Here is a 27,836-nt window from a genome sequence, read left to right as displayed (position 1 = left end):
TGTAACCTTAGAGGAAATGCGCAATAATGTGCAGCACTTATTGTAACTGGCATCATGCACACTGAACGGGAGGCCATTTGGAGCAGGCCAAAAACACTACATTGATGAGCCCCAGTAACATCCCGAGATGTTTAATAAATAGTATGAAACATGACTTCTCTGGTCCACTTGAATCACTTTTCAACTGGAGCCTGCAGTCACGTTTTGTGCCCAAGGAATGTAAGATGGCTACAGTCATTCCCCTGAACAATGGTCCAACCACTGATCTGGGTAACTACAGGCCCATAAGTCTTACCAGCTTCATGTGTAAGGCCATGGAAAGAATCATTATGGATGTCATAAATGAGGACATAGGTAACCTGCAAATGCTGGACCCATCACAGTTCAGCTTTGTTAAAGGAAGGTCATGCCTATTAAATATGGTGGACTTTTTTGAGCGTGTCACTAAAGCATTGGATGAAGGTAATACTGTGCACACAGCTTACCTTGACTTGTTCAAGTTTTTTGATGCAATATCCCACTTATTCGGCATTATAGACAAGGTATAAGACCTTTTATCACCCACTGGATAGCCAACTGATTCACTGATAGGACCCTGGAGGTCAAAATAGGTGAGGTCACCTCTACCAAGAGGTCAGTCACTAGCAGAGAACCCCAGGGCTTGGTACTGAGCCTGCTCCTTTTTGGCATTTATTTCTGTGAAATGAAAGCAAATGCTTAAAATTTGTAGCTGGCTAAGTTTGCAGGTGATTGCAAGCTGGGAGTTATCATTGACTGCCCTGTAGATACTAGCATTCTTCAAGAAGGTCTGTCTCTGACTAACAAATTGTGCCAAATCTGAAATGCATAATTTTACCCTGTGGGAAGTCAGCCATCCCAGTTAATTGCCATGTTGATAATACATCCCTAAGAGTCGACCCAGTGGTCAGGGATCTGGGTACTCATGTAGACTTTGGCAGGAAGGCAGAAGGCTGTTTGTTGAAGATTTGGGACATACAGGAAGAAGGCAAAAGGAGATGAGCACACCAGCCAAGAAATGGATGGGTAGTGTGTGGGAAGACCTGCAAGTCAGGCATGACTTTTAAAGAAGGTACGAGAGTGAATGTGTATTGAGAGAGGTGGCAACAGTTGATGCAGCACTCTGATCCCATACAAAATGGGGAAAAGGGGGTTGATGATTTTTCTTGGTCAAAAATGTATTTTCTGGTGGTTAGGAATTCTTCAGGAATGTAAATGATCATAAAAGATTAACTATTACCTAAAAACGTATTGTTTTTTCTTTGTCAGCATGCTGAAAAACTGTGACTGAATATGATTAAACCAGAAAGGTTTATGTTTTTCTTCTGTGATGTTCATGGATAAATACATATGAAGGTACCAATAGAAACAGATGCAAAGTTTATCCAACCTAAGCTAGCAGTTACCCAAGTGCCCACATTCCTTTTGCATGGACTGCATTCTTGCACATGTTCCATGCCCACGTGAACATTCCATTGCCATGCACTCCCCCATGCACACACTCTTCCTAAGATTTCTTAGGGGCTGTTGCATCTGCAAGTATAGTAGTTCTTTATATCATCTTCTATTGGATGGCCTTGCTCCCTCCTGCTTTTTTCATCCTCCTCCTCCAATTTCAACTATGTACCTGTTCTTTGGCTGTATATATATCCTGCTTGTACATGTATTCTTTCCTCCTTTCCCACACTGTATTCCATCTCCCTGATCCTGTCATTATAGTCGCTTTCTTTCATGAGCATTACCACCTTTGTGCAGTTCCACTTTCTCCACTGATTCATGTGTCTCCAGTCCTCCATGTAACTGTACACTGATGATGGTACTGCATAGAACTGACTGATAGTGGAGTTGAGTGCTTTGTTAACATGATGATTGGACTCCAATGGTTTTGAAACAAAGAAAACTGTCCTAATATGAGCCATAAACACTTCTTTTTACCCTTGCTATACCAATAAGGATTTTTTTTCCAACAGCCATTAAAGATTATGAGACAGCTCAGCAGAACAGTGAAAATGACCAGCAGATTCGTGAAGGTCTTGAGAGAGCCCAGAGGCTTTTGAAGCAGTCTAAAAAGAAAGATTATTACAAAATATTAGGAGTGAAAAGGTAAGCTGCTACTGCATATCATCTAAGAATTAACTATTTGACAGTGGTGATTCCAGTTTAATGAGAAAATATTGCTGATGATGAGGACAAACTGTTTCCAAAAAGTATTCTTTTACTATAAGCAATTGTATAAAGTAAGCAACAATGCTAAATTCTACAATACGTGAAAAAAAATCTGGTGACGAGTTACTGCATTTAACTCTGCTGTATTGTATTCCTATTTGTGTGTGAGATACTCATGGTAAGCTTTCTGTAAAGTGACCCTTTTTTGACTTGCACATCTTTGCATTGATGAGACAACCAGCTGAAGAAGGAGAGCATTTTTGTCAGGAAATATATGAACAGTCAAGGCACAAAACTCAGCTGCCCTACAGAATACGTTGAAGAATATAGAGGACAGGTGCTGTTGCATTAGTTAATATGCAGATTAAAGGGCACATTGGACTGGGATGCCTGTACAGTGCTTGTTGTAGAGTAAATTTTTATCAGTCTTGTAGTCAGTTTCTATGGCTTAACATAAAAAAACTGTTTATTTATTGGCATTTGTTTACAGGGCAAGTCCAACTGACCAGTGCCAGTTTTCTTAGTAGGCCTAGGGAAAAAGCTCCATTATGCAGACATGATGGACATCATTTGCAGTAATTTTCATTCATGAGCAACAGTTCCATTATTTGGACATCTTTGACATCAGTTATGTCATTTACAAAACAGTTTTGATTAAAAATAATGGTTGTCCAGCTAACATTGTGGCTGTTGAAGAGACGCTTGTATTTGGGCTTGAGTTTATACATGATTTTGGATAACAGTGTAACATGTACTGCTTGCTTGTATTTCTAGTTATTAATGTAATTAATATCAAGTACGCTGGAGGAGATGTTAGAGATGAATGTTTAAGTATCGTCTGGTAGTTATAGGTAAGTAACAGTGGGACTTGTGATAGCTGGCTGAGGGTGTAAGTATAGTGAGAAATACTAGTGATAGAAGATGTAGTAGCGGTATATTTGATACAACGTGAATCACTTTAGCCTTGATTGCAGTCATTTGGGCATAGGGCCTGGACTTGTCACTTCTAGCAAGCCTAGGAAGATTTTTTTTGCAGGCAGGATGGGGGTGAATTTGCAGATACTCATTTGAGAGTGTGGTGCACTAAGCTGGATTATTATGGGTATTTAACACTTCTAGTCCTGGGTACATTGTGCAAGTTTAACTTAAAACAGTGAAACTAAAGTTTCTTAGATTTTTTCCAATATTTTCAGACTATAGATTGCTGCAAGAAACTAGTGTAAAATGTTCTTGGTAATCTCTTTGTGAAAATACAGGAGTGTGTGGGCTTTACATAACCTGAATTGTTACAGTTTTGCCTAATTACTTAGGTTAGTAATCAAAGGTTTCCCTCATGTATAGATACAGAAACCCCAGTAGTTGAATATGAAGAGAGAAAGGGGTGATAGTGGTCACCAAGAAGGCAGTAGGTTATTGGTTCTGCTCAAATCCACCTCACCCATAGTTTATTTGGAGAGACATGGAGTGAAAAAGACTCCAGAAAGGCCTACTGTACACTAAACACAGTGGCTTACAGAGTTGTATGCAGTTAGGCAGCACAAGTACAGAGGCATAGATGGACATAAGTGGTGTTTGCTTCCAGCATGATGAAAAAAAAATATGCAGTAACTTAATGAGTGAAGCAGATAGGATTAGCAGTGACACTACAATAGGAGGAGGAGATAGAAAACTGCAGGTAGTAACTGAGACCAGCAGTGGGACATGCATCAGGCTTAGTATAGCTAACAGTACTTATAGTGAGATCTCCATTTGGAGGCTGAGGACACTTAGAGAAGCATGTTATGAAGGAGGTAAGGGTCTTGACTGAATCCCATATTGGATGTCCATCATAGGATGAGGAGTCAAAAAAGTGGCAAAAACAAGAAATGTTGCAAGTTGCATGCTGTTATGTTAAGAAGGGAAGCTAGCTAGTCTACCTACGTAGGATTTTTGTTTTCTGACTACTTTGCCAGTGATCTAGGTAAACTAGGCAGTATCTAACATCTGAGAACTGCTGTGAGCCACTCTGTCTTTGTTGGGGGTGGGGGTATTCAAACGCTGCAGCTCTGCCTCCTGCTGTCACATGGGAAAATATAACCACAGTCTGATGTTGGCAACTATTAAGTGATCTGCAAATGGTCCTTGAGTACGTAGGACTGACTGGCTGAACTGAGGTCTGGGGAGGCAACCTCATTTACATCTATGTGAATGGTTGGCCACTTGCTGGCAAGGGTGGAACCACGCCTCGTAGGCCATTACCCTTATCCACACTCTGGATAGTATTAATTTTTTTCTGTGAGTAATGCTGAGAGGGCGAGAGAATTCATTTTATATAGGATGCGAGTTCAGTATCATTGCTAGGCCTCATGATAGATTAAATGGAACATGGCAATATGGTACCTTTCCAAGCATGCACTATTAACCCTGCTCATTTGCTTACTTGTTTGATGTGGTGATAAGTGTTACTCGATCCCCTTGCAATTCTTAGTAGGTATACAGTAACTGGCCCAAAGGTGATAGCTGTCAGAGGCCTTTTTCCTCTCCTGTTCTGATTATTTGGTGTGTATCCATCTATTTCCTTTTTATTCCTTACATCCTGCGTTATCCATCCCCTAGTGCCTTGTAATCAGGAATGCCATGTTTGCTGCTTGAAGAAACACAGATTCTGGTTCTATAGCTTTTTATTTCACCTTTATTGAATTATCAATTATGATACAGGCAAACTTACATTTATTACTTAAATTGTTGAACTCCTGCCTTCTCTTAAACCTCGTTCCTCCTCCAAAACATTTTAATGCATGTATTGTTCCCACAATTTCCATTTTTTGTATGTAATTTACTCCTTTTTCCTAGGATCCATCTTCCTGTTCTTTTATCTCTGTTACAGTTTTCACTACTTCAAGTATAGTTGGTTTTGATTTTGATTTCCATTCTGTAGTAGTTGCGTTTTTGGCAGCAACCAGAATTAAACTTAGACCTCACTATGCCTAGGCAATTCAAATCCTGTATTCCAGCTCAAAAAATAATTTCCTTAGTTACAGTCAATTGCTAACCCAGTTTTCCTGACAGAATATGTTGCAACAAACTTTTAAAGTCTGCCAGCTCATTACACTGTGAGAATATATGCTCCCAGGTACCTGTTTCTTCCCCATTGCACCCACAACATTTACCATCTACCTGGGTAAAAATTCTTTGGAGTCTTCTTGTTGGTACAAAAATATCTATGCAAACACTTCCAGGCAAAAATACTAAATCATCTAGATTTTGTTGCATACTTGGGAGCCATGCATATGCCTTCCCATTGTTTCTTTGTGAATTGCATATCGAATCTCTCTTCACAATCTTTTGTTTACCTCTTCTTTTTAGCAGCAGCTTCTATTCTAGATTCAGTTAAAAACTCTACCAGTGCAGGTCTTTCATTTAGGATTCTGCTGTCCCTTTCTTTTTGTCTATATTCTGATATCAAGCCCTGATAGGGAAGGCAATCACTAGCCTATCTCTTTCCCTTTCTAATTATTTGCTCCCAATACTTTGGTTCCTTTGCCAGCTTCCTCCAGTAAATTTCAGCCCCCTCTTACCAATTCTCTGTACCCCTAATTGCAGTCATCCCTATTGGCAGAATCTCCTTTCTCTATTGCCATATTGACTTAGTTCTTGGTATACTTTCTGCTACTTTATGACTGTAATGTTCACCATTTTTAATTTCTCCACATATTTTAGGTTTCTAATACCATGACAGGAATGGATCCTATTCCTAAGTCAAAGTACAATTAAAGTTCTTGAAATTAATATTGTTTCAGTCTTTGATAGCCAGAAGTGCTGTTCACAGCACCCGCAATGTGCCTAAGTAATGGCTCCTCCTGCAATTCGTATGGGGTTACATGTATTGGTAACATATCTAAATATGATTGTAGATTATTTTTTTATACAACCCATTGCTCCTACTACTATTGGAACTGTCTGGGTATCTTTCTTCCACATTGCTCTCATTTCTGCCTGCAAATCCTGATATTTTGACTTTGTGTTTCTCTGTATGGAAGACAATGTAGTCACTGGGTGTAGCGATTTCAATGATCAATACTACTTTTGTCTTCTTTTCATGGACCACTACATCTGGTTTTCTTGCATCTATCTTTTGAACGGTGGTAATGGGTGATCCCATGTGATGTAGACTTCATCGTTTTCTATGATGCTTTGTGGCTCATGTTTCCAGTGTTTTTCAGCCACATCAGTGCCATAATATTTGCACAATCCCCAGTGCAACAGTCTTGCCACATTATTATGCCTTTTAGCATACAGTCCTTTGACATTAGTACGTCACAGCCAGCAACAAGGTCTGCGACTGTTTCCAATTCTGTTTTGCACAATCTAAATGCGTCTGTTTCTCCCACATGTTCAATGAACTTTGTAAACCAACTTGTACGTAGCCCACTATCTTGGGCTGCCAATATTAACCTTTCATCTTTTGGTTTAAGTTCTCCTGTCCTTAATCATTCCTGCGTTCGATCCTGATCAACATGAGGTTCTTCCAGAAGTTTCCTGTACTTTCAACTATATTTATGCATTTTGCACACTTCTTGCCTTCTCATCTGATTCTTTACCTTATATTCTTTCTTTTGTTTAACACATTTGGTTGCTGCCTGATTTTTATCTACTGGTTTGATTTCCATTCCTGATTGACGCCGATATGCTTCTGCTAGACTAAGCAGGGAAGTCATCTTAGATTTATTCTCATAATTTTTCAAAACTTTCACTATATTTGGGTCTTGTGAGGTCAGCAGATATGTCTGGAGTCCCACAATTGCAGATCTGTACATGTAATCAGTTTCAAGGAGGCCCATGCCTCTTTTGGAATGGGGAATATGTAATCTTGGTATGCACCAATTTATATATATCATTTGAGCATGAATCATCCTTCTTTTCTTATCTAATCTACCCAACACCCTTTTGGGGCCAGTCAAACACTCCAAAACTGTAAGTTAGGACAGGAAAAGCAACTTGGTGTATAGCTTGAATTTTGTTCCTAGATGTAAACAGTTTCCAGAATTAATTTAAGTCTTCTAAAATATTCCTTACTAAGTTTTATTCACATTTGTTCATGTTTTATTCTTGATCCTTCATCAGTTCCCAATTATTTATACACTCTCTTGCTCAAGTTCTTTTATATCACATTCTTGTCCCAAATAGATGTTTTCTTGGTGCTGCAGCTTTCCTGCTTGGAAGGTTGCTTTTGCACATTAATCAAGACCAAATGACATTCTTGTATCATCAGAAAAAGTCTGACTACTTGCAGTTGTGCTTTCAGTTCCTCATCTGATGAGCTATACAGTTTTAAATCAACAAAGAGAACTTTCAGCCCCTCTTGCCAATTATCTGTACCCCAAATTGCAGTCATCCTTATCTGCAGACTCTCCTTTCTCCATTCCTGTGTGGCTTAGTTCTTAGTATAGTTTCTACTACTTTATGAATCTAATGTTTCGTATAACTGTTATTCTCCTTAAGGATCTGTGTCCAAAATCCCATTCTTTCTCGAATTATCCCATTTCATCATCCCTTTTCCACTTTGAATTGTAGCATAAGAGCCTTAACTGTGTAGCTGTAAAATACATCCTCAAATCAGGTAATACTAAACCTCCTTGTTCTGTTGGGAAGATCAGCTTATCCCACTTGACTCTTTCCCTCTTTCTCTCCCAAGTAAAATCCTTCAACTTCTTAAGTACCTTCTACAACTTCTTCCCTGGTTAATGAAATTACGCCTGACCTGTGTATAAAACTAAAGGGACTAAAAGCACTTTACTGTTTTTATCTTAATGCCCATGTTCATAGCCAAGAGTTTACCAGTTTTGTATTCTTTTGTTCAGTCTCTTTCCACATGTCTTTAGCTGCCATAACAGAATTATTTTTAATCCATTCTCCTAAATACTTAATTTTATCATAGGAGGTGAGTTCCCATAAATATGGGTATTGTTGAACCAACTCGTGTGGATACATAGCTGGTTCTATACATTATGAACATTGCCTATTTTTAAAGATCATTCCAGTGAATTGCCATACCCTTTGGACAGACCTATTTAAATTGTTTGGAGTGTTATTTCTTGAACCCAGCAATAAGTCTCAGAAACTGGCACAGAAAAAGGCAGGTTTAGTAGAAATAATTCTGCCAACCTGGGCTTTGCAGACTCTTAAGCATGTGCCATATATATTTCAGATTCTGTCTTCTGTGTTGATGCAAGCACTGGAAAAATTGTCTGCCTTTCTGAGTCAAACAAGCAGTAGACCATTGTGAAAGCCCTTAATACTTTGTCATTGTTTGGCTTCAGTATGCTTGAGAGTGCTTTTCAGCCACCATCACCTGCCTGCACAGGGATACCTAGCTTTGGCTTTCATTATTCCATAAGGAGTCACATAGGCCATCCTGTATGCTGCCTTTAAAGTAATGTTCTTGTTCAGTGGAGCCCTCTGTGGTGGTTATAGTTCTCTGAAAGAAGGGGTCAGGTGCTTTCCATGGTGGAGGATACAAACAGTCCTACTTCTTCTTTACAGTCCTTCACAAAGGAAAACCTGATAAGTTACCAGATTAATCCTTTGGTGGCTGTTCTCTTTACTCCTGCCATAGTTCTTTCATCACATTCCAGTAGAGGACCTCAACCCAGTTACCATGTTTTTAAACAAGAAACATCTTTATCAAATTATCACTTATGACATAGACAGTCATACATTTATATAAATGAAAACAAACCATATTGACATATTTTCAAGTTACAAACCTTATACATCATTTATAATCTTCTACACAGTCAGTCAAACATTAGAGTTCATTCAGTTCCTGCCTTTTATTAAGCCTCATTCCTCCTCCAAAACATTATTCTGAATGTACTGTTCCATAATTCCCATTTTCTATGTAATTTATTCCTACCCTTTTCTGAAAATCCCAATTCCAGTTATTTTATCTCTGTTATCATATTCACAGCTTATAGTATGGTTGGTTTAGACTTTGATTTCCATTTTTTAGTAAGTGCTTTTTGGCAGCTGCCAGAATTAAAATCAACAAGGCCTTACTGTATCTAGGCAATTCCAATTCTGTATCACAGCTCAAAAAATAATAATTTTACTTAGTTACACCAATTTGCTCACTTAGTATTTCTGACAGAGTGGTCTGTAAAGAATGTTGAAGTCTTCCAGCTCATTAACACTCTTAAGACAATATGTTCCCAGTTACTTATTTCTTCCCCATCACACCTCCAACATTTGCAGTCTACTTCAGGAACAATTCTCTGGAGTCTGCTTGGGGTGTAAAAATACCTATGCAAACACTTCCAAGCAAAGATCCTAAATCTTCTAGCCTTTGTTGCACATTTGGGAGCCATACATAAATCCTCCTGTTGTTTCTTTGTGAATTGCTTATCCACCGTCTCTTCCCAATCATTTCTATCCTCCTCTGATTCCTGTAGTTATCATGCAATATTTTATATGCCCTATTAGTTATCACGTTTTAGACACCAGCTTCTGCTAAAAACTCTTAGCACTCCTAGTCTTTAACTTAGGATCTCCATTTTCCTTTTCTTTGCCTATAATCTGATATCAGTCTTTGACAGGGAAAGCAATCTCTAGCCTGCAGTCAAAATGAATTCTTGGCTTCTTCCCATTCTGCTAACTTTCTCTCTTTAATTATTTGATCCCAGTATTTGGTTCATTTGCCATTTTTCTCCAAAAAAAATTCTAGCCCCCTGATGCCTGTTTTCTGTATCCTTAATTGTAGTCACCCTTATTGGCAGAATCTCTTTTTTCCATCCATGTGTTTAGTTATTTGAATAATCTGCTACTTTACAAATATAAAAATCTGTATGATTATTGTTCTCCTTAAGGACCTGCATGCAAAGTCCCAGTCTCTCCTTATTTCCTGAGACCCCCCCCCCCATTTCTTCATCATCCCTTTCCACTTGAAATTATAGCTTTCTGCTTGTGTTATGTATAGGAGCCTTAACTGTGTAGCTCTGAACTAACCCTTCAAATCAGGTAATCTCAGACCACCTTGTTGTGTTTGAAGGATCAGTTTATCCCACTTGACTCTTGCCCCCTCCCACTCCCAGATAACCATTCAACTCTTTATTAATTGCTATCCACAGCTTCTCCTCTGATTGATAGAAACATGCCTGACCTGTTTAGGGACAAAAACATTTTCACTGCTTGTATCTTGCTATCAGTATTCATAAAACAGAGCTTCCAGTTTCCCAGTTTTTGTAACATCTTTGGTTTAGTGTCTTCCCGCATATCATTAGCTGTCATACCAGATTCCTTTTTTTAATCCATCATTGAAGGTTGGGCGTCGGGCTGGCAACTCTGCACCATAAAAATCTACTGCCAATCATTAGTGGACCGGAGTTCCGCTGTGGTGACCCCTAACCAAGAAAAGCCAAAAAGACAAACAAAGACAATCTCCTAAGTACTTAATTTCATCTTGTCCCCATAAACATGGGTATAGTTGAACCTATTCTTGTGTGGGTACATAGTTTATAGCTATTGCCCTTGTTTTATCTTCATTCATTTTGTATGTTGAAAAGACTTGAAACTGTCTCAGTGTTCCACAACACTGAAATGTCCTTTTCTGGTTTTATCCAATAGACATTGATGTCATCTGCAAATAAAGACAACACACACACACACATACACACACACACACACACACACACACACACACACACACTTTAATTTTGTCCTCCAAACCTTCTTATATTCTCCTTATTAACCTTATTGTTTTGTCAGGGAATACAAATGCTTCCATTGCCCTTCTCATAAAATCCCAGCTTACTCTGTCAAATGCTTTCTGTACATCAAGACCTGCCATCACCAATGGTATTTTCTTACTTCTGTTTGCTTCCATTTAGATCGTTGTTCTGTTAATGTCAGATGTTTGCCTTCCCTCCACAGAACCACATTCATCCATACAGTGGATATAAAAAGTTTACATACCCCTGTTAAAATGCCAGGTTTTTGTGATATAAAACATGAGACCACAATGAATCGTTTCAAAACTTTTACCACCTTTTTTGTGACCTATAAACTGTATAGTTCAATTGAAAAACAAACAAATCTGTTAGGGGAAAAAATATAAAAAAAAATAAGTACAATATGCTGGTTGCATAAGTGTGCACACCCTTAAACTAATACTTTGTTGTGTGTGCACACCCTTAAGCCAACACTTTGTTGAAGCATCTATTGATTTAATTACAGCGTTCAGTCTTCTTGGGTAGGAATCTAGCAGCATGGCGCATCTTGACTTGGCAATATTTGCCCACTCTTCCTTGTGAAAGCACTCCAAATCTGTCAGATTGTGAGGGCATCTCTTGTGCACAGCCCTCTTCTGGTCACCCCACAGATTTTCTACTGGATTTAGGTTTGGGTTCTGGCTGGGCCATTCCATATCTTTAATTTTCCTCAGGGTGAAGCCATTCTTTTGTTGATTTGGATGTATGCTTGGGGTCATTGTTGTGTTGAATTGTGAATTTTGTCTTCATCTTCAGCTTTCTAGCAGATGCCTGAAGGGTTTGGGCCAAAAGTGACTGGTATTTGGAACTATTCATAATTCTCTCCACCTTGACTAAAGCCCCAGTTCCAGCTGAAGAATAGCAACCCCAAAGCATGATACTGCCACCACCATGCTTCACAGTGGGAATGGTGTTCTTTTGGTGATGCAAAGTTTTGTGCCGAGCATACCTTTTGGAATTGTGACCAAAATGTTCAACCTTGGTCTCATCAGACCATAATACATTTTCCCACATGCTTTTGGGAGACTTAATGTATTGTTTTGCAAATTGTTACCAGGCCTGGATGTTTTTCTATGTAAGAAAAGGCTTCTGTCTTGCAACCATACCCCATAGTCCAGACATATCAAAAGTACGGGAGCTTGTTTTCACATGTAGTACACAACCAGTACTTGCCAGAAATTCCTGCAACTCCTTCAGTGTTGCTGTAGGTCTCTTGGCAGTCTCCCTGACCATTTTTCGTCTTGTCTTTTCATCAATTTTGGAGGGATGTCCAGTTCTATGCAACAATCACTGTTGTTCTATATTTTCTTAACTTTTTGATGACTGTCTTAACTGTGTTCCATGGTATATCCAATGCTGGGGAAATTTTTTTTGTACCCTTCTCCTGATTGATACCTTTCAACAATGAGATCCCTTTGATGCTTTGTAAGCCCTCTGCGAACCATGGGTTTTGCTGTAGCAGGCAATGTGTCAGGAAAATCCTACTAGGACAGTTGAACTTTATTTGGGGATAATCAGTCTCTTATTTGATGGCAGGTGTGTACCAAAGAAGACTGAATGCTGTAATTAAATCAAAAGGTGCTTCGGCAAAGTATTAATTTAAGAGTGTGGACACACAACAAAGTATTAGTTTAAGGATGTGCACACTTATGCAACCAGTGTATTGTATGTTTTTTATTTTTTATATTTTATATTTTTCCCCTAACAGATTTGTTTGTTTTTCAATTGAATTGTACAGGTTATAGGTCACATTAAAGGTGGGAAAAGTTTTGAAATGATTTATTGTGGTCTGATTTTTTTATATCACAAAAACCTGGCATATTAACAGGGGTGTGTACACTGTTTATATCCACTGTTATGTATCAATTTTCACATCACCTTTGCCATTCTTTTTACCATTATAGACTAAAACACTTTATATAGTTATGGTTTATAATCAAAATGGGGCCTATATGAAGCTGAATCTGATGGATCTTTACCATCTTTAGGCATTACAGCCACTGCAGCTTTCTTCCAGAATATTAGTGTTTCTTCTCCTTTTAAAATACTGTTAAACAAAAACGTCCAAATCTTTATCACTTTCTTGCCTTCTAGTTGCCTAAATTTCCATAGGAATACCCATCTATTCCTGGCGACTTTCATTTAGATTAATCATGCATCACCACTTTATCTCCCCCTATCCTATTGATAATTGAACCTCATCAACCTGTAACAGTGGCATATTTAATTCTTCCATAAACATTTCTATTTGCACTTTTTCTTGATTTCCACATAACTCTGCTTTATATAGATCTGCATAAAATTTCTGAAATATTTCTAGTACCGCCACAGAATTTCTGGTTATTTGTCTTGTTATAAGCTCCTTAAGCTTGACAACAACCCTTTCTACTTTCTGTTCCTAAACCATTGTGGAAAAGGCTTTTGTGCTGTAGAGTTATCAAAAAACAGTTGCTTATTAGCAGTCTTTCTAAACGTTTGCATATTGTCGAGGTAGTCCCTTATTTTCTCTTTAGCACTCTGAAGTTGCACCTCTTCTTGTTCTGTGATATTCCCCCTATTCTGCAATTTTTAAACCTTTTTCAGTCCCTTTAAACAATTTGTGCTACTTCTTAACCATACCTCTCTTTTATTTCTACAGTTTTTTTTTTAACTCCAATTTCATTCTATCCCACTCCCTAGCTATATTTTCCAAAGAAATTGCTATCTTCCCTAATAACACCCAAATAATTTCCACTGCCCTTGCCAGTGTCTCGTTTTTTATTTCATTACCCTGCATTTTTCTTTTAGTTATTACTTGGTGTGTGATGTGAAATAGTTATTGGACTTGTATCAAAACTTTCAGTTAAATGCACATGTTCTTGTGAAATATAATTTCTGTCTAGCCTAGCCCATGTTTTTTACCTTGGGAAATATGTAAATTCTCACTGAGCTCCTCTTACTACTGCATTTACATTTTCCATTCCAAATATTTTCAAACAATTTCTTCAAAAATCTACCCTCTTTTGTTATATTTTCCCCTTTTGACCCTCCCCCCCAAATTCATCCTTAGGGTTGGAAATCAAATTCCATTCCCCAGATTACTTAGTAGTACCTGCTGAAAGCTGATTATTTCTCCCATTATCTTTAAGCGCCATTGTGGCAGTTTTAGGTGTTTATATCACGCTATCGAAAGATGAAAATAGCGAACGCTATTTCATCGAACCTAAAATATCTAAACCACATAATATCGAACATTCAGAACAGCAACTTTTTTCCTTGGGAAAAAATTTGCTATTCCGAAACACATACACACAACACAAGCACACCTAAAAAAACATTAAGCCACACACATACACTTATAATCCTACAACTAACCCTACACTAAACTGTAAATACACTATCCACTTACCGTAACCCAAACCTAACCCTAAGGTCCATCACTATCGCACATTCACTTAACTCGCGCTCTAACCTTAACTCACTTAACCTGCCCCTAACCCTAGCTCACCTAACCTGTGCCCTAACCCTAACTCACCTAACCCGTGCCCTAATCCTAATGACCACACAATCGCACACTTACCTGAACCCGACCCGTAACTTTCCACCACAGTGCTGAAAATAGCGAAGCCACAGAACTGGCCAACCAAATTCTTTCCTTCGCTGTTTTTAGCGTTCGCTCAAAATGGGTCGATATTAGAACATTCGAAGTTTTAGAACTTCGATGTTCTGATATAGACCCCAAATACATGCTAGCTAATCCTCCTCCCTTGCCAGTACCACTTACTGCTACAAATCTGCCATTATCTTTCCCCCTTTTCTATCACTATTGGAGCAACTCTAGCAATTAATAGAAGTACTCCCATTTACTTTGTCCCAAGTATTCCACTGAATAACCATCCCAAAATATTTTCTTTATCAAATTCACATGCCCATTTCTTTCCAATTAGGTCTTCTGTAGCACTGATATTTGCACTCTGCATTTTCAATATAGTTCACTACTCTTTTTTTACAAGACCATTCACATTAAAAGATAATATAGAAAGTGTTGCCATTATGATACAAAGTTATAATTCCCACTTGTTATGCATAGCAGATTTGTTTAAAATGTCTAGTTTCAACTTTTGAGTTACATGCATACACTAATGTTTGCCATGTTGATATTTTATACAGTTGTTTTTTTTTTTTTTGGTCATATCAATTTGAGCCTATTTCATATCTTCCTAGACTTTTTGTTTTAATGAAAACCCTCAAAAAAAAACAGACACCCGTGGAACACCCCATAATCTATTAACTTAATACAAACACAGAAAACTTTGTATTATCTTCAAATAATGAAGTTTAATCATCATAATGGGAACAATTGTCCCACACTGACGGCTATACTCACAGGATTGAATTGACATATAATGAAGGTTATCCATGCTAAGACACATGGTATAGCCTGTGTTTCTATCTTATCTTTATTCCTCTCCCAGGCATTGAAAACAACTTGAATGCTTTCAAAAACATTATCTTTTAGCCTTTGAAAGAAAATGTATTCTGTTTTTATTCCCCTTATCAGTTTATCTCCACAGAAACGTGCAAACAATATGATACACTGTTGGCTTCAGCTACAAGTTTCTCATGTTGCAATGTGAACATTTATTTGCTTAACTCATTAACATCTATGAGGGATGGAATGTTGCACCTCTTTAGCCTGCACACATCCTTGCATTCCAGAGAATTTTCTGAGAATTTAACTTAAAAAGCACAAGATAGATTAACAATCTTAGTGTCATTTTATTAATAAATGCTTGAACTTTCTAAGTCTGTTATAAGCTGGAAAGCCACTTAGTTAAAAAGTCAGGCCCAAGAAGGATCTGGACACCATATGGAGATATGAGTGTAAACTGGAAGTATACAAAATGGCACTATCAGTTTGAATGAGTTAAGGAATTTATTTACTTGCTTCCACTTGAAACTCATTGTTAGATAAAGCCAAGGACCTTAATGCATTCATTCCCCTGTGCAAAAGTAAGAAAAATCATATCAATTTTACTTGCACCATGCTGTTTTGTTCAGACTGTTTACATTACAGTGCCTACATTGCTTAAAACTGAACAAGAAGAAAGAAAGAGAATGAAAAAAGGGCACATGCTTACTTCAGTATCTCTGTTACATGCACAAATAACTGAAAAAGCTTTACTGTATAAAATGCAGTATATGACATGTTTTATAAAAATACTTTAAAGAAAAAAGACTTTTTACTTAGTTGCCTTTCCTCTTATCTCTTTATTGTTCTTCCTGACAATAATGACAATGGCGTAGGGCTTATGTTTTGCAGTCCCCTACAAATGTAACAAACTCAAATCTAATATTTCTTCTGCCATATTTCACAAAAGTGTGATTGATGCTTTGTAATCCCACATTTATTAATTTCTAAGTTGCTGGTTTTCTTTTTGTTGATCTTCGTCTCCCATATCCAGTCTCTGGTTCATTTCCAACGTATTCCTGGTTTTTAGTCAACTCCTGTACTTTTCTCTCTCAAGAATTTGCCTTTGGAACATTGTAAAAGGTTTTACTGGCATAGTCTCTGTATGAGTTTTATTTTCAGAAGAATAAGGAGCAGAGTCCCCTTCTGTTTGATGGCTCACTTTTTTCAAATGTTTTATTTCCTCCTTAACATGTTTTGTATCAAAACATAAGTTTGACCCTCTATGAAAATAATATTCTGAAGATAACCGATAACCAGCTTGAATCTCGTACCTGCTTCTCAACATTCCCTGATTTCTGAAATATATGTACTCCTCTTCTGCCTGGTGTATTGAGTAATCATTTTTCACAAGCACTGCAACTTTTAGTACTTTGTCCTTCTACCACAGTTTTGTCAGAATCGATTCTTTTTTCTGGTAGGATTACATCTTTACTATTGGAGATCTTGGCTGCTTTCTTGTGGCCAGCTTTGGAGCATATTTCATTTAACAAATCCTGCTGTGAGATACCAGACCAGTTTGTGAGTTCATAAAATTAATACAGTCTGTTCCTTCCGGTTTCTCTGGTACAGCAGAAAATCTCAGGCTGTCTCTATGTGCTTTGTCCTCTAATTTTACAATTTTTTGAAACATCTCATCTGATATTGTTGATCCTCGTTCATTCCTTACATATGGGTATCAGTTCTGACCCCTGAACCGAGCCGGCCATCTTCCAAGCTCGCGTCAGCTACAAACTCTCAAGCTAAACTCTTACCCAGAATTCCCCTCTCCCTGTTACCCCAGATTTTGTTTGCCGCATCGCCATTCGGTCGTGTCAAGCTACTTCTCTTGAGCTAAGTATAGATATTTGTTGTCAGACTAGTCTAATATAACTTTTTCTGTCAAAAAAGTTTTTAATTTGTTGTCTCTTACCTTATCACATTTAGCAACTATATTTCCTCGAGTTTCCTTCTCTTTACTCTGCACTTTTTACCGCAAGGTATTTTCTCCCTTATCATCGTTGGTAAACCCTTCCTTTCTTTATTACCTTCGGGTATTCTTTTGTACCATTGCTGGTACCCTTTCTTCTTTCTCCTTTTTTATCATGGCAGATAAAAAAGGTAGTCCAGGATTTAAAAGGTGTTCAGATTGTGGGCACAAATTACCTACATCAGATGCACACTCTGTGTGTCTATTGCTTGGGTGTGTCTCACTTATCTGTTGACCCACCCTGTGGTATTTGTAAGAACTTTTCCAACAGAACCTTGATTGAGAGGAAAAATAAATTGTTGCTGAAGGGACTTCTTAAATCTCCCTTTTCAGAGGCTATTTCTGGATCGGAGGGTTCAACCCCTCCTATAGCCCATAAGAAAAAATCGGATGATCCTACAAAGGCCAAGTCTCTGCCTTCGTCCCTGGCTGGGGACTCCCGCCAACCAAGACCCAAGAAGGCTAAGCTTTCTGCTTCGGAGCTCACTCTGCTGGTCCCAGTGCTTTCGGTGCCTAGACCTTCGGCACCAAGGCCTTCAGTACCATCTGTGATTTCGGCTCTATCTACTATAGCCTTTACTGTATCGGTACTGAGGGGCTCCTCGGTTCAGACTACTACTTCATCAGCACCGACTGTTCAGTTGGCGCAGACCTTAACCACATCAGCTCTGACATCTTACCCGGAACAGACGTCTGAGTTATTGACATCAATTTTTTCAGTTCCAGCTTCGGTACCAGCAACCACTTCAGCACTGATCTTTTTGTCAGTGCAGACCGTGACCTCAGCACCAATGATTTCCTCGGTGCAGACACCCGTAGTCCAGTCTCTCTCGGCACCGTTGTTCTCAGTGCAGACTGGTGAGGTAGGCACCGAGCTTGTCTCTTCCGTGGATAGACCTGTTTCTCCCTCAGCTGTGTCCATGAGGTCCATTAGAAGCCTTTCTGAACATGACATAGGTTCATAGGTTCATACTAGGCTATCTGCCCTAGGGCATTTATAAGCCTAGCCAGAGTGTGTTTGGCTTTCGCCACCCCTTGGAATGAGTATACTGTGCCCATTTTAAGGTTTAGTTTACTGTACCTCTGTCTAGCAGTGACACAGAAGTGACCCCCGGGATAAACCTACAATCTCCCATCCACTCGTCAAGATTTCTCTTGAAGAGAGTCAGTGAGGGGCTCTGCCTAACATGGACTGGGATTTTATTCCAGAGTGAAGGGAGCCTCTGGGTTATGAATCTGTCCCTCCAGCATGTCCTATTTATTTCTGTGCTGAGGTTCAAATCTCTCACTCGCGTAGCTCTGGTGGATTTGGATTTTCTGAGGTGGAGCATGTCCATTAATTCTGGGTTGGACATGGCCTTGTACGTCAGGCATAGATCGCCTCTTGAGTAGGCGGTATGCTACTGAGCAGAGCTGGAGTTTCTTTAGCCGGGCAGCATATGGCATATGTTTGAGTCTGTTGATCCTCTTGCTGAGGTACTTTTGGGGTCTTTCCAATTGCTGCAGGTGTCGGGTAAGGTACATCCCAAATGGGGCATTGTACTCAATTATGGGCCTGATGAGGGAAGAGTAAAGGGGCACAATGACCTCTCCCGATCTAGATGTGAATCCCTTCATGATAAGGTGGGCACTATAGAAGGTCTTTCTAACCACTTTGGCAATGTGAGTGTCAAACGAGAGGTTACTGTCAACTTGGGTGCCTAGGTCCCTAATCACTTCTTCCGTACTTAATGGATTACCACCTATGTGGTAATTTGTGGGCACTTGGTTTTTCCCAAAGGGTATGACTATACACTTTTTGGCATTTAGTTTAAGGCCATGGCTCTGGCACCAGTTTTCCGTTTCTATGAGATCCTTTTGAAGGATGCTTGTGTCCGCCGGAGAATCAATTATGGCGCCCAGTTTGCAGTCATCTGCGAACTTGGTCAGCCACAATCCTCCCATGTTAGCCTGTACCTCAGAAAAATAAATACCGAACAAGAGAGGTCCCAGGATCGAGTCCTGTGGGATGCCACTTGTGACTGGTTTAGAGTCTGACATGCTCCAGAATTTCTGACCTTGTGGGTTCTGTCCTTGAGCCAGTTTGCAACCCATCTTATGACATAGGGGTTTATATTTAAGCTGGAGAGCTTGTCTGTGATGCCCGAGTGGGGTATTGTGTCGAAGGCTTTTGCAAGGTCCAGGTAGGCTGTGTGAACTAACTTACCCTCATCAATGGCCTTGGTGACTGTTTCAAAGAAGTCGACCAGGTTCAAGAGGCAAGATCTGCCCTTAACAAAGCGGAATTGGGTAGGATCCAATGTCTGTAGGTCCCCAATGTCTTTGTTTATGAGTTCCATAATTATCCTCTCCATAGCTTTGCAGACCAGGCTCATCAAGCTTATGGGGCGGTAGTTTCCAGGGTCCATAGAAGCACCTCCTTTGTGGAGTGGGACCACTGTTGCTGTACGCCATTCTTTGGGTACATATCCTGTAGTAAGGCTGAGATTAAACAGCAGTCTTATGTGTGGGGTTAGCTCTTCTTGGAGTTCATGTAGCACGCAACCCAGGACACCGTCTGGTCCCATTGATGCTGTGTTTTTGCTTTGGAGAGGGCGGCTCTCACCTGGGCATCTGAGATGTCAGGGAGGCAACACTCTGCTGGGATAGATATTTGTCCTTTTGGGAGAATTTGCACTGAACCTGTCTGCTAGTATGTTGGCAATGTCTGTGGGTTCAGTGTATTTTTTGTCATTTTGGACTAACTCTGAGCATATCTGGGAGTTTCCACCCAGGTTTCTAACATAACTAAAGAAAGCCTTGTGATTATCTTTAGTGTCTTGTGCAATTTTTCTGTCAAAGTTGGCCTTGGATGATTTTATGAGTGTTTGTAGTTTTTTGCTAGTACTGATCAGAGATGCCTTCCCTTTTAGGGATTTTGCTCTATCATGTAGTAGCTTCCTCATTCTGTTGTATAGCTTATTAATGGCTGGGGTCCACCAGACAGGACGCCTGCCTTTGGGGGAATGGGTCTTGGTTTTATTTGGGATTGCATGATCCATGCATTCCTGTAGGTGTCCATAGAATGCGTTTATAAAGGATTCAGCAGAGTGGGCTGTGGTTTCCACTGGCCCTGGGGCCTTGAAGGATTCCACTTCGGTCTTAAGAAGTGTGAAGTCAGCTTTTGAGAAGTTCTTCACTGTGGTCTTCTGTGCTGGGGGTGGGGGCAGGATATGTATTTCCAGGGAGATTAATTTGTGGTCCGATCTTACCAATGAGGGGTATACCTCTGGTATGGAACATTGTGTCCCCATGTTTGTGATGATCAGGTCTAATATGTTTTCCCCTCTTGTGGGAGAGGTGACTAATTGTTCCATAGCATTTGAGTTTATGAATTCTAGGAACCTTTGGGCTAGGGTGTTGGGGCTTGAGTAATACTCCCAGTCTGTGTTTGGGTAGTTGAAGTCCCCTAATATGATGGTGTTTGGAGAGACCTTCATATTCTCCAGTGTCTTTAGGAAGGCCGAGTGGGGTTCCTGAGTTTGAGAGGGTGGTCTGTAACATGCTACAAACTGGAGGGCAGTTCTGCCCACTGTTAGTTGCACATGGATGGTCTGCAATGCTTCGTGCATTGCCACTAACTTGGAGGTGTGGGTATCCTTGATGAATATGGATACTCCCCCTCCTTTTGTGGTTCGGTCCAAGTTCTGGGGCCGAAAAGCATGATATGAGGTATAACCTGGTAGTGCTGGGGTGCTCTTGGGAGCCTTGAACCAGGTTTCTGTCACTGCACAGACATCAATGTTCTCCATACTGAGGAGGGCTTCGAGAGCATGCATCTTGAGGTTTAGACTTCTGGCGTTGAGCAGCATTATCTTTAGTTTCTTTCTACTTGTGTTTTTTAGGGAGGTGGGTTTGTCTTTTGAGCCTTGCCTAAAAAAGGCACTATGGGGGGGGCAAGAGCCTTTGCCAATATCCGAAAGCCCAGGGGTGACAGGTGCAAGCCGTCCCTTGTGAAGCAGCATGGCTTGTCGAGCATGTCATCCCAAGCAGACGGACATTGGATCCCCTTAGAATGACACCAATACTTAAGCCAATTGTTAAAGTTGATCATTTTGTCTTTGTACCACATTCTTGGTGAGGGTAAGATGCTGCTCAAGGTCAGGGTCATACCGGCCTGGGCTACATAATCAGAGAGCTCCTCTATGTCTCTTTTCATGTAGTCCAGGGAGGTACGTCTCAAGTCATTCACACGGCATGAACAATGACTGAGTTATAATTGTACCTGCTTTGGAGTGACCTGAGTGCTTGTGTTATATGGCGGATTCTAGTGCCCGACAGGCAGCTTACTGTGACCTTTTCCTTGTTCAGCCTGGTGAGCGGGACGTCAGTGTGTCTGACTATAGAGTCACCTATTACAAGTGTATCAAGTATGTTGTTTAGCCTTAAGGGCTGTGACTGTTTGGCACACTGACTTTGTGAACTATGTGTTGCATGTGTTTTGTTTTGAGGTAGTGGTTGCTTGGATGTCTGCTTTGGAGGTCTCTGTTGCTTTGGCAGATTTTTAATTAAGAGCCTCCGAGTATGTTTTTGTGTGTTTGTGTTTGGTTTGCAGTTGTGGTAGGTCTATGTGAGACTGGATTTGTGGTGTGTGTGGTTACCTTCTCCTCCAGTACTGAGTCGAGAGAGCTCAGCCTCAAGTTTGGCTATATGGTTGCATCTCTCACATATATTTGTATTTGTTGGGAGGAGGAGAGGGTTGTCTGTGTTCATGAGGCAGTTGTAACATTGCTTCAAGATTCCCAGATTCACCAGCTGAACTGGAGAGGAAGCCAGCATCTATCCCTTCGACATGCCAGAATAGTATAAGGAACTGCTATGTAACTGAATCAGAAAGGACCTATAAGGGATAAGGGTACTCAAGGGGATTTTAGGAGGATGTAGTGCTTTTTTAGTTAAAAAGTGCTTAACTTATACAAAATGCTTATAGGAGCAGGGACATGTTGTGTCTTGTGGATCAAGTGCTTCTGGCCAGAGGTATCCCCCCCCCAGGCCCTTCCTTGGGAGGTGATCACCCATCTCCAAAGACCCCTTCTTATTCTTCTCCTTCATTGCCTTTGAAACCCTTGATATAGCAGCCCCCCCCCCATGGTTCCCTTTATGGACCTCACTAAGGAACCGCAGTTGCCTTCGTGGCAGGAGAGTTCTGCTACAACTCAGGATGGTAGTTGTGACACGCATAATTTGATGTTTCACAACCATCCGGGGACTCCGGGTCGGCAGGCTGAGCCACTTAGGGGAGGGGTGAACCCTGTCCTGGACACTCACCCCTCTTCAGGTGGACCAGCTTTCAAACTGATAGAGAAGGCTCTGGCGTCTGCTGGTGATACTGTGCTGTCTATCTCCCCGCCCTCCTCTGGACTGCTGTGTTCACAAGTCGCACCTAGCGGACACTGGGCACAAAGGCCTCAGGACATATTCCCACAGGAAACCCCCTTTCCGTTGTCTTTCCCAGCTTCCCCCCCTGAAGAAGTTCACCGGAAAAGTTTGTGCAAGAGGAAGCACAAGGACTCCACAGAGGAGTCCGTAACTGAAGACACAGACTTTGATGATGGGGAAGGGTCCCCTTGGTCACCATCTGAGGTGTCCTTTGGTGATATCCTCGAAATCCTTAAACAGAGAGGTGACTGGCAGCTCTCTTATCCAACCTCGGAGGAGTCTGTGTTCCTGCAGGCTTTTCGCCCAGCCCCCTACCTCCTGGGTTACTCCACCTGCCGATGAACTGGTCCGGTTCATCGTGCACCATGTGTGGAAGGCTCCTGATACTGTCGAAGCTATTCCCTGGAGGCCAGATAAGATTTTGTCCCCTCCTGCTACGGATCCCCATTGGTCCAAAGGTCTTTCTGTGGATGCTCTGGTGGTGGCGGCCGCAACCAAAAAGGATCTGGCGGAAGAAGAAAGCCAGACTGTCCATCTGCCCAACAAAGAGTCCCGGGCCCTGGACAGGATAGGGAAGAGCACCTTTGCATCAGTGACCTTTGCTATCAGGTCCCTGAATTATATGGCTCACTTTACCAGGCTTCAAAGGGATCTAATTTTCCGAGCTGTCTGAAACCTTAGCTGGTGCCGTGTCTGATGAGGTCTGTGACAAAGTGGCCTCTCAGCTGGCCACCAGTGAGTCAATATCTAACTCCTCCATGCGACTGATATCTCATGCATCAAAAGGAGCAGCTAGAGCGGCGGGTTCAGGCGTGGTCTTGAGACGACAAGCCTGGATGCGCTTGTGCAATTTCACAGAACCCTTTAAGGCTTCCCTTCTTAACGCTCCCATTGAAGCCTCTTCGTTGTTTGGACCCAAAGTTAAAAGCATACTGGCCAGATGTGAACAGGACGGTAAGACCCTTTCTGCCGTAGGTGTCTGTTATTCTTCCCCTCAACGTGCTTTCTCCCAAAACCAAAAGAGTGGGAAGATATGGTTCAAGAAGTCTCAGGGTCCTTTCCTTGACACACAGGCCGAGATCTCCCCTAAAGGCAGAGGGGGAAACTCACAGGGAAGATGCCCATTTCGGGGCAGAGGGGGTCTGCATAACCAGGGGTTCCAGGGATTCTTTTGATACAACAATAGAACGAACCCATTATTTTTTGCTTATTCCAGGGACTCTTTTTCCTGGCCAATCCTACCAGCGCTCCTGAAGAGCGGCCCAACTCCTTTCCTCTGGAGGTGGTTGGGAGTCGTTTCTCCTTGTACCCTTCTGCCTGGCTAACCATCACCACCGATTCTTGGGTACAAAGAATTATAACCAGAGGTTATCATATCCCCTTCGATCTTTGTCCAGTTCCTTCAAAAAACCTACCCGACGTTCCACCCAGTCAAAGGGAAGAAGCAGCACTAGAGATAGCAAAGCTGCCAAGAAAAAGAGTCATCCAAATAGTCCCTTCAGACCAGATAGGATCCAGATTCTACTCAAGACTATTTTTGGTGCCAAAGAAAAACTGGGACTGAAGACCAATTTTGGATCTCAGTGTATTGAACAAGTTTGTAAGAGTACAAAAATTCAGGATGGTCACAATACAGTCTATCCTCCCGCTTTTGGAAAAAGACGATTGGATGTGCTCGATAGATCTTCAAGATGCGTACTACTACATAAAAGTGGACAGGCCATCAAGATGATTTCTGCGCTTCGTGTGGGAGCCAGTCACTACCAGTTCAGAGTACTGCCTTTCGGACTCTCTACAGCCCCCATAGTGTTCACAAAGTGCATGGCAGTCGTCACAGCTCACTTGTGACTACAAGGATTCCAGGTGTTTCCATACCTAGACGACTGGCTCATCTCCGCCCCCACCAGACATCTATTGGAAGAAGCCTTGGCATACTCTATCCTTGCTGCACAAAGGCTAGGCATAACCATAAACTGGCAAAAATCCAATCTCACCCCATCTCGGTCCACAGAATTCATAGGGGTCATCTTTGATACAAAGAATTGCACAGCATTCATTCCAGAGCACAGAATTCTAAGGATAAAGCAACAACTGGTCCCAATCCTTTCAAGGGAGAAATCCACAGCTCACTCTGTCCTACAGCTGTTGGGATCCATGGCAGCCTCCATCATCATTGTCCACCTTGCCAGGTTCCACATGAGGCTTCTACAATGGCTACTGCTGACCCAATGGTATCCTTTCCAATATCCTCTTTCAGCCAAGATTCGAGTAACTCACAGGTGCAAACAGGATTTAAATTGGTGGATGACCCACAACCCGCCACAATGGTCTCGCCCCTTCTCCCCCCAGCAGCCCAAGGCTACAGTGACCACAGACTCCTCCCTGATGGGGTGGGGGGGCTATGTCAGAGACAGACAGTCCAAACCACTTGGTCCGAATTGGAGGCCCAACTGCGTATAAATGTTCTAAGCTGAGAGCAGTGCTTCTGGAGTTGCAAGCATTCCATCCCCTGCTGCCATCTGGGACTATTGCGATACAATCAGACAACATGGCGGTGGTCTGGTACATCAACAAACAGGGTGGAACCAAATCTTACCCCCTTTGTCGAGAGGCTATGAGGACATGGCAATGGGTGATGGCTACCAACCATTTTCTTCTAGCAACACACATTCCCGGGAGTTCCAACGTGATAACAGAAAGACTCAGCAGTTGCATTCTACAACCTCACGAGTGGTCCCTGAATCCCTTGATAGCGGTGGAGATCTTCCACCGCTGGGGCCATTCTTGCTGCGGCCTCTTTGCATCCCCGACCAACTACAAATGCAGCAACTACTTCACCCTGATCCCCCCCCTCTGGGACAGTCACACAGGGACGCTGTAGTCCACGATTGGCCCTCGGGTCTTCTTTATGCATTCCCACCTCTCCCGCTCATTCCCCAGTTTCTGAAGAAAGCCGGTCGATTGAAGAGCAAGGTGATCCTCATAGCACCATATTGGCCTCGTCAGATTTGGTTCCCCTTCCTTTTGCCTCACCTGCTAGATCAACCATGGATTCTTCATCCAACCCCGGGGTTGTTCTCACATCCGCAGAACCTGATTCATCCCAACCTGGACAGCCTGAAGCTCACAGCTTGGCTCCTCCAATTCACTTGATTGCCAGGCAGAATAATCTTTTTTTACCAGTACGGGACATTCTTATTGCATCTCATAAGTCTTCCACTAGAATTACTTATCTAAGCAAGTGGAAAAGATTTATCTGTTGGATGAAAGAAAAACAAGTAGATCCCTTCTCAGCACCGATGTCGATAATGCTAGAATATCTGGCCGACCTATTTCAATCGGGTCTATCGGCCTCTACCATTAGAGTTCATTTGGCTGCAATATCTAATTTCCATGAGGTTGTCCAAGACTCCTCTCTTATGTCACAGAAATTATGCAAGACCTTCATAAAAGGTATGAATCATCTGAAGCCCCCCTTTTAGAGAACCTATTCAACCATGGGACCTGTCATTAGTTCTACAAGCTCTGACAATGCCACCTTTCGAACCAGCTTTTTCTTGCATCCTCAACCTTGTTTTTGGTCAGCATTACTTCTGCCAGACGTATCTCTGATCTTCAAACCTTATGCATCAGGAGTCCATACTTGATTTTTCATAGAGATACAGTGTTTTGAGAACTAATCTTTCATTTCTGCCAAAAGTGATCTCTGAAATGTCCATTAATCAACCCATTGAATTGCCAGTTTTCTTCCCCAATCATTCAAACAAAGGAGAGTATTTCCTACATGCCCTAGATATTCACAGGCAAATTCACTTCTACTTGAACAGGACTAAGGCCTCTCATAAATCAGACCAGTTATTTGTGGCCTATTCTGGACCTAGATTAGGATGTGCTGTTGCTAAGGTCACATTGGCTAGATGGTTGAAAGAACTTGTGACCTTCATTTATACACAACGTAATATTCCATTGCCTACTACCATAAAGGCTCATTCAACAAGGTCGGTGGCAACTTCTGCTGCCTTCCATGCCGGAGCTTCTTTACATGACATCTGTGTAGCTGCAACTTGGGCTACGCCTCATACCTTCATCAATCATTACAAATTGGATTTGGCCTCCCGGGGAAGAGCATCTTTTGGTTCTATGGTGCTCAGGAATGTCCTTCCATGAGAACTTCCCAGGAATACGTAAGGAATGAATGAGGATTAACAATATCAGATAAAAAAGTTATGTCTTACCATAATGTTCCATCTGTATTGTTGATCCTCGTTCAGTCATTACGCCCCTCCCTCCTTCCCCCGCCTGTGGCTTCTAGTGGATCTCACCATCTGGTTCTTTTAGGTCATTTGACCAGAGGTAGCCTCTACCTTCTTTTGACTTGCAAACTCAATCTGAGGTAACATGGAGAGGGGAATTCTGGGTAAGAGTTGAGCTCGAGAGTTTGTAGCTTACGCGAACTTGGAAGATGGCTGGCTCGGTTCCGAGGTTGGAACCGATACCCATACATAATGACTGAACGAGGATCAACAATACAGATGGAACATTATGGTAAGACATAACTTCTTTTTCTTGAGCAGTCTCATACTCATCCAGCCTTTCCTTCATTTCTTCCTCTGATTTTTGTAGTTTTATCATCTGAATATCTCTTTAAAGCTTCTTTCATTTTACCAGTCTTTTGTTATTTGAGTTGATATACTCCTTCAATATTTTGTTTATTTTTTACTTATTTTTTCCTCCAAATTACTGGAAGTCATGTCTTGCACCAAAGCTGGAGCTTGAACTGCTTTTTGCTGAACAGCTGCAGGATTCTTCCCAGCTAGTGTTTTCTTATCACCATTTGTGGTGGATTTTCTTTCAGGTTCTTTAAATTTCTTCTTTGCTGTCCTCTAGGCAGTGCACTTACTAGCCAGCAACTGAAATTTATGCAAAAAGACAAATTCAATGACTATCTTTTCTTAGTTTCTATTTTCACACCAGGAGAGCTGAATCTGAGCTGTTAGTGTGCAGCCATCTTGGACGTCATCCCTCAATCCAGTTTGTAGTAATTGCATTCAGTTACTCAAGCAATGCTGGC

The 27,836-nt window shown here is 41.3% G+C and overlaps 1 protein-coding gene across 1 annotated transcript in view; it reads left to right on the top strand.

The window, feature by feature from the left end:
* DNAJC3 (DnaJ heat shock protein family (Hsp40) member C3) overlaps positions 1-27,836 on the top strand; it is a 960,700-nt gene that overhangs the window by 758,971 nt on the left and 173,893 nt on the right. Inside the window, exon 10 of the mRNA XM_044072989.1 lies at positions 1,989-2,121. Within this exon, the coding sequence (XP_043928924.1) occupies positions 1,989-2,121 (133 nt within the window). The remainder of the gene's footprint in view (positions 1-1,988; positions 2,122-27,836) is intronic.

The sequence above is a fragment of the Protopterus annectens genome, chromosome 5.part1 (genome assembly GCF_019279795.1).
Source record: "Protopterus annectens isolate FY-2018-M chromosome 5.part1, PAN1.0, whole genome shotgun sequence".
Classification (NCBI taxonomy): Eukaryota; Metazoa; Chordata; order Ceratodontiformes; family Protopteridae; genus Protopterus; species Protopterus annectens.
The sequence above is the reverse complement of the archived record's forward strand: the minus strand, read 5'-3'. Positions and strand labels throughout refer to the sequence as shown.